The sequence below is a fragment of the Arachis ipaensis genome, chromosome B03, assembly GCF_000816755.2.
Source record: "Arachis ipaensis cultivar K30076 chromosome B03, Araip1.1, whole genome shotgun sequence".
In the NCBI taxonomy this organism is placed as follows: Eukaryota; Viridiplantae; Streptophyta; class Magnoliopsida; order Fabales; family Fabaceae; genus Arachis; species Arachis ipaensis.
Genome location: NC_029787.2, coordinates 122,508,284 through 122,515,730, shown reverse-complemented (window position 1 = coordinate 122,515,730; position 7,447 = coordinate 122,508,284). Strand labels below are relative to the sequence as shown.

Below are 7,447 nucleotides of genomic sequence, written 5' to 3'. Positions count from 1 at the left end.
TTATATACTTATTTTATTTAAGTAACAAAATCCAAAAATCAATAAAAATTAATTAAAATAGAAAAAAACAAAGGTAACTTAATTAGATTCAATAGTGCACTTACGATCTTTTCTCCCATTCTAAGTTATTATCATCAGACTATTATATTTATATGAGAGCAGATTTTATCTACTAAATTGAAAAAAATAAAGTCTAAGAAAATATTCATCATCTATATTATATTAATGGAGTTTAAAATGAGAGGGTAATAATGTTGATTATTTGCTTAAAAAATATTTTAGATATAAATCGTTTGAAAAAATATCGAACACAATATTTGAAGGGAAAAAGGTAGTCTACAAAAGAAGAAGATAGGATTGTAAAAACAGAAAGAATAAGCTTATGAAAATGGATGTTAATAAGAGAAAGTATCTGAAAAGATGGAATTGATAAAAGAAAAAAGATTTCTAAAACATTGCAACTAATTAACTGTCAACAGAAAATGATGACGTAAAGGATAAGTGTGGAGCCGACGTAATAAATAACTAATAACGTATATAATAGTTTCAAGTGTATCGAAAAATACCGATATTTCAATTATTTTAATGTTAATTTTAATTAATATATGTTATATATATTTTTGATAAGTTAGATAAACGGTTAAAACAAATGAAATATCGTGTTCTGGATGCTATTGAAACTCTTTCAATAGTTTGATTTGTGGATTGTGGAAGTGGCACACAAAACGAGAAACCAGGCCATCTTTTAGGGGCAACACTAAAACTCAAACAAAAAACAAAACCTTACCAATTACCCACATTCATTCAACTTTAGAGATTTCTTGAGAGTTTGCATTGAGACCCTCCACCACCATATTCATCTTAATTATTGTGGTGGTGGTTGTCGTTGTTTTCAGCACGGTGGCAAGGGACTAGCTCTTCCTTGCTTCCTGTGCTAATTAAACATGTTGACCATTAAGAGGGTTGCTACTGTTGTTTCCAATTATCAGGAAGACGATCATTCTGATAATAAGCCTTCCTTTGGTTGTGGCCGCAATTGCCTTGGTTCATGTTGCCTACCTGGTTTGTTTCTTTATTTTTAATAATATAAACTTCATGCATGCATGCTTCTATCATCGTTTAGCTAGAACAAAATCATTCTTGCCTCATACATCATTATTATTATGCAATTAAAATACCTGCTGTTTTTGTTTTTGGTGATATGATCAAATCAGTTTCGAAGCTTCCAATTTACTTGTTCAAGAAAGACGGGGATGTTGGTTTGGTAGAATCATGTGAGGGAGTTTCTGAAATATCATTCCTTCACAACTTGCTCCTTGGACAGTGGCAGGACAGAATGAACCGCGGCCTCTTCAGGTACGACGTCACCGATTGCCAGACCAAGATCATCCCCGGCCACCACGGCTTCATAGCGCAGCTCAACGAAGGCCGCCACCTCAAGAAGCGTCCCACCGAGTTCCGAGTCGACCAAGTCCTTCAGCCCTTCGATGAAAACAAGTTCAATTTCAAGAAAATTGGACAGGAGGAGGTGCTCTTCCTCTTTGACCACAGCGTTGACCACAGAAGCCATTTCTTGGCCAATGAATCTGTTGAAAACATGCCATCACCATCTCCCAATGTGGTTGCAATCAATGTTAGTTTATTAAACTAAACTCATATAAGAAAGTTTTCATATATGGATATGAAGGTTGATATTGACTTTGATGTTATTAGGTGAGTCCTATTGAGTATGGACATGTTCTTTTGATCCCTCGTGTCCTGGATTGCTTTCCTCAGAGGATCGATCATGAAAGCCTCCGACTTGCAATGCACATGGCTAAAGAAGCTGCTGATCCATTCTTCAGATTGGGTTACAATAGTCTGGGTGCATTTGCCACCATCAATCATCTCCACTTCCAAGTATATTAAATATGCAAGAATTTTCTGGATTCATAAATAGGGTAACAACTAAAAAAAACTAACTCTGCTGCAGGCTTATTACTTGGCAGCACCCTTCCCAGTTGAGAAGGCGAAAAGACAGAAAATCAAAACTGTAGAAAATAAGGGGCATCAATGTCCGCAAGGACTCTCTGTATCTCAGCTCTTGGACTATCCGGTTCGAGGACTTGTTTTCGAGGGTGGGAACACCATACGTGATCTTTCTGATACCGTTGCAAACTCTCTTGTTTTCCTTCAGAAAAACAACATCCCCTTCAATGTTCTCATCTCTGATTGTGGTAACAAGATATATCTGTTCCCTCAGGTGAAAATTCTATCTATCTGTTTCCATTGATCTAATTAGATTTGGTTTTGAAGCAAATTATATATTTATATTTCGTAGTTCCTTTAAAAGTAACTATGCTAACACTTAAATTAAGGAACTATTGTATAACAATCTCTCAAACTTTGTTGTTACTCTTCCTAGCAATATATAACTTGTTTAATTTGTATGAGACAGTGCTTTGCGGAGAGGCAAGCACTCGGAGAAGTTAGCCAAGAAATCCTACAAGCACAAGTGAATCCAGCAGTGTGGGAGATAAGTGGACACATAGTGCTTAAGAGGAAGGTTGATTTTGACCAAGCTTCTGAAGCATACGCATGGAAACTCCTGGCTGAGGTTTCGCTGTCGGAAGAGAGGTTCCAAGAGGTGAAGGCATGTGTTCTTAATGCCGCAGCAATGCGTGAGGTAGTTAATGCGGAAGGGATCAATCAAGAAGATGAAATGGTTCAAAACTTTGTACCAACCACTTCTTGTGCTGCTTAACAACTACATCTAGATAATTTATTTGCTCCAACATTGAAGAATGGCTTCAAGTGTGTTTAGGTTGCCAATGTAGCCATAGAATAATCTGCAATGTGCAACACTTTATGGCTGATTTTTTTAGTAATGGACAAAAAGTGTTGTGTTATCCTTCTAACTGGTGTGTTTTAATCCAATATCAAAGAGTTTTTTTTTTTTTAATTTAAAATGTATTTTTAGCGACGTGAGCTAAAAGTATGGAAAACAAATTAATGGATCCGATTTGTATTGAAATAATTTTTTTATTGTAACGTAAATGAGAGGATTCGATTTAAGTATTTTTAAAAAAATTAATACTAAAATATAAATCTGAGAGTTAGATTTACATATTTAAAAAAAATTAAAATACAAAAATTAAATCTAATCCTCAGATTTTCATATTTAAAAAAAAATTGAAAATCACAAATGAAATTTATGATCTCTATAAAAAAAAAATACATCAAATTTTATATTGCTAAAAAATACTACTGAAAAGGTAACACCAACATTAAAAAACGACACTTTGCATCATGTCATGTGACTTCTTCCTCCCATTTCAATTCACCTTGCATTCTTGCATCAGTGTAGCTAGCTAAATCTGAATGTACCTAAATGTGAGTTACTAGACTTGTGGCATTCTAAAATTCTTGACCAAGAACAATATCTTTCATTTTTTATTTATTAGACATATTAATTTTTACGTCAAATTTTAATAAAATAATATATAAATCAGCTCCTATTTTTATTTAATAAAGATATAACCGTTCATAAAAATTTTAAATTTTTTTTAGATTATTTTTCTATAAACAAATCAATTGGTCTAACAAAATAAAAATTTGCAAATTAATTTAATAATAAAAATTTTCTGAATACTAAGATACACCAACTAAATTTTTTAGAAACTGATTTGGGATATTATTTTTTTTTAAAATTGATACTAAAACATTCTAATTCCACAGCATTAAAAATATTCTTTATAGAAAACAATAGTCCCATGGCAGTATCCCTTTTTCTTAAGGAAATAGTTGAATTTCGTTACTCACAAAGGCATAAAGTACAAGAATCAGATTTTTTTTTTTTTTTTGGTGTACAATCAGATGTTTTTGTTGGTATAAAGAATGAGTAAGATTAGTATCTCGCTAGTCGACTTTTTGTTTTTGTTGTAACTTCTGCACTTCAATCTTTGGTCATGGTCTGGTTAGCAGGCCTAAGCCCACCAGCCAGAACCGAAGAAACCTTGGGGCTCCCAAATTACAACCAACCCGTTCAGTACCAAGATTAAGGCCGTTCAGTATTTATTAATTGTATTCCAAATCCTAAAATATCGCAGTAATTTTCAGAAGGAATTAAGGCCCAATAGTATTATCCATTGAACTCAGCCCAAACTTAGTTAACTTAGGCCCATATCTGTACCAGAAAAAATGAAGAACGCGATAGCGAAACATAACCAACGACGCAGCGTGAGCGGCGACTCCGACGACTGAGGCGGCGGCTGCATAAGGCAGAGGGCGGTGCCGCGACCAATTTCCCTTTGCGGTTCTGTTTTCATTCCTTTTTTTATTTTCATTTTGAAGTGTTTCCCCGCTGATTCAGTAGCATTTGTCACCGTTGCTCTCGCTCTCTGCTCTCTCAAAGATGAAAATGTAAGTCTATAACTTTTTTTAAAATGTTTTCCCCCCAAAATTATATATTCTTTCAATTGAAGCTTTGACTCTCTAGCAGGGATTTCGGTTAATGCTCTGATAACAATTTTGTTGATGATAGCTTAGAGGCAAATAATGGTGCCCTCACCAACTTCGAGGTGCTTGATTTCTTACGAGCTAAAGGAGCTTCCAAAGATCCTACTAGGGTTCTTGCCAAAGTAGCCCAGTCTGAATACAAGGTATTAAAAACCCGATTTAATTTGGATATGCAATGAATTTATATCGCCACATGAATAGATTTGTTTGAATTGTACTTGACACTGTTAGTTTCTGAAAATATCCTTAGTTATTTATTTCCGGTAACTTCAATAGATGGTTATAGTACATTTTTTTATCTGTGTATGAGTTATGACCCTGATGCATCTCCATCAGGTTTATGATTATCTGATTGATACTGCTGCTCGTGATCAAACAAGAGAGAGCATCAATGAGTTCTTGGAAAGTGTTAAAAGCCATGATCTAGCAAAAGCTGAGATTCTCAACATAATCAACATCAGGCCCACCAACATAGTCGAAATTTTTCCCGTATGTTGCCAATAATGTTTACAAGTTATATTTGCTCCGAACTTTTTAGTTTTTACCCACTAATACTTGTCTTTCGCTTTAGTAAACTGGTTAGCAGTAACACACTAACATATAAGCAATAGAATATTTCTGAGAATTAATAGGTACCTTGACATTATCACATAACTTCTAAATACTATGGAAAATGCTTAGCTCTGAATTCATCTTAGTATGATTCGGAAACTCATAAGGAAAAGTGATTAATCATCCTTGAACCCATATCTGAGTCCTTGTAGCCTATAACATAAATGACAAAACCTTGTCTTCTAAGTTCCTTGTTCAATGTGAATTTGGGGTATGTCAATTCTTGATTGGTTGCGTTTGTTTTGAAATGAGAAAAGTAATTATGATGGTGCATGAATTATTAAGCCATAGAATCACTCTGCCATGTTATGTTATTTTTATGTTTGATATTGACAATCGATGAACTCGGTGATATGCTTTTGAGTTTGTTGTCTATCTTTACTTGTGTTTAGCATTTATTTGAGTAGTTCTAATTAGAGTTTTGGTGTGCTTTGCTTTTGTTACATAGATCATAGAGTGTTGTGATACTCGTTTTTCGGATGAAGAGCTCACAGAAATAGTTGAGATTGTGAAGAGAACATTGCCACCACCCCCTGAAGATGCCAATGGTGCTGAAGCAACAAAATCAAATGTTGAGGAAGGTGGGGAACAAATGGAAACAAGTTGATATCCTACTTGTGACCATAGAATTTTGTGAATAGCCACAGGATCTCAAGAAAGTAGTTCGGTTATAGTTTTCTATTAGTTGGTATGCTGAGATTTAGAATTAGGTTCGTTTTTCAAGGGTGTAAGTGTGTTGGTTACTGCCTTATTGGTGATGAAATACACATGCAAGGTTCATTGCCAAATTTGCAATATCGCACAGCAGGAAATTTTCTTTTTTCTCCTTTTTTGTTGCAATAATCTTTTATTAGTTGTCATATTATGGTATAAATCATAGAAGATTACACGAGTAAATATCCAATTTAGTTCTTGAAATTGCAGGTGGGCATCAATTTTTGGTCCCCTGAAATTTTAAAATGCTTAATTAAGTTATTGAAATGAGAAATGCAAACCCTGTTAGGTTTTACTCCTCCTATACCATTTTCACCATTTTCACACTATTATTGCAATGTTAAACTGGAGCATTAGATGTGGAAGATCAGCGTGAAACTTAAAATCTAATAAATTATGCGATCATTTGATTATGGATGATTAGTGCCTACTGCCTAGGGGTCCAAGTAAGCAACATAGTATCAATCCTGATTCTTGGGCAAATTATGTTTTCTCTCATCGAGGTGTTTTCCTTTTAACAATATTATATTCGGCCTCTTCTCTTTTTTTATAACTTCGCATTTGATATCAGTATATCAGTAATCTCTAATATGAGAAAAGCTTTTCACTTTACAGTTTTCATATATCAGTCCTTTCTAATTAGCCTAAAAAATCTTTAGCACTATTGTGTTGTTCCCTGGTTCCCCCTCTTATTAAATATATAGTTATTAGAAGCTTTAGGGCTGCATCACTTCTTAAGACATTATAAAGCATATGATTTAGCTGCCACATGCCCACATCTAACATAAGAAAATTGCCTCAATTTGGTAAAACATTTCCAATCATTACTCCTAATGAACACATGCTTAAATTCCGTACTTTTTTTTAAAACCATAGCTTATTTTGGTGAGTTAGTTATTTTGTGAACACCCGATACTAAAGGATGGCCTTACCTTAACGGCAACCAAAATGCTTTAAAAGCCAAGCTCTCAAGACATTTACACCTCCCAATCTCCATTTTCAGTGTGAAAACAACATAACAAATCTCATTTTCACTCATACAACCCAAACAAGAACAAGAAGATCCTACAATGGCTGACGATGATCCACAAGATGTAGCTGACAGGGAAAAAATATTCAAGAATTTTGATGCCAATGGTGATGGTCAAATCTCTTCCTCGGAGCTCGGCGAAGCACTCAAGACACTAGGATCGGTGACCCCAGAGGAAGTGCAACGGATGATGGAAGAGCTCGACACAGATGGCGACGGCTTCATTTCATACGAGGAATTCACGGCGTTTGCAAGAGAGAACCGTGGCCTAGTCAGGGATGTCGCCAAGATCTTCTAATTCATTCCTTGCCTTCATTGTTCATTCTCCATCCTTTTAATATAGTTGTGTACATCTTTGTGCTATGTAATCAACGATTACTAGAGAAAAATGTTTGATGTTCTATGTTTTATAATGTGGTTATGTCTTGTGATTGATTAGCTTTTTGTTTTCCATGTCTTTGGTATGTCCAACTTGCATTATTATAAAACAAAGGACCTTATCCTACACATAAAGGGTATGTGACTAGATGTTGAGATGCTCTAATAATCTCCAAAGAGAGAAGAGGAGGGGAGAGAGAGAGAGGGAGGAGAAAG

General features: G+C 34.8%; 3 protein-coding genes across 3 annotated transcripts; all 3 read left to right on the top strand.

Annotated features, from left to right (window-relative positions):
* LOC107633751 (GDP-L-galactose phosphorylase 1-like) lies at positions 807 to 2,897 on the top strand. Its single transcript, XM_016337352.2, has 5 exons — positions 807 to 1,062; positions 1,215 to 1,633; positions 1,714 to 1,899; positions 1,973 to 2,242; positions 2,438 to 2,897. The coding sequence occupies exons 1-5, from the start codon at positions 945 to 947 to the stop codon at positions 2,741 to 2,743; spliced, it is 1,299 nt and encodes a 432-aa protein (XP_016192838.1). The 5' UTR covers positions 807 to 944; the 3' UTR covers positions 2,744 to 2,897.
* On the top strand, positions 4,187 to 5,949 carry LOC107634690. The gene is made up of 4 exons (XM_016338117.2): positions 4,187 to 4,401; positions 4,523 to 4,640; positions 4,834 to 4,986; positions 5,558 to 5,949. The coding sequence occupies exons 1-4, from the start codon at positions 4,394 to 4,396 to the stop codon at positions 5,714 to 5,716; spliced, it is 438 nt and encodes a 145-aa protein (XP_016193603.1). The 5' UTR covers positions 4,187 to 4,393; the 3' UTR covers positions 5,717 to 5,949.
* LOC107634692 (polcalcin Ole e 3) lies at positions 6,674 to 7,302 on the top strand. The gene has a single exon (XM_016338119.2). The coding sequence runs from the start codon at positions 6,894 to 6,896 to the stop codon at positions 7,149 to 7,151; it is 258 nt and encodes an 85-aa protein (XP_016193605.1). The 5' UTR covers positions 6,674 to 6,893; the 3' UTR covers positions 7,152 to 7,302.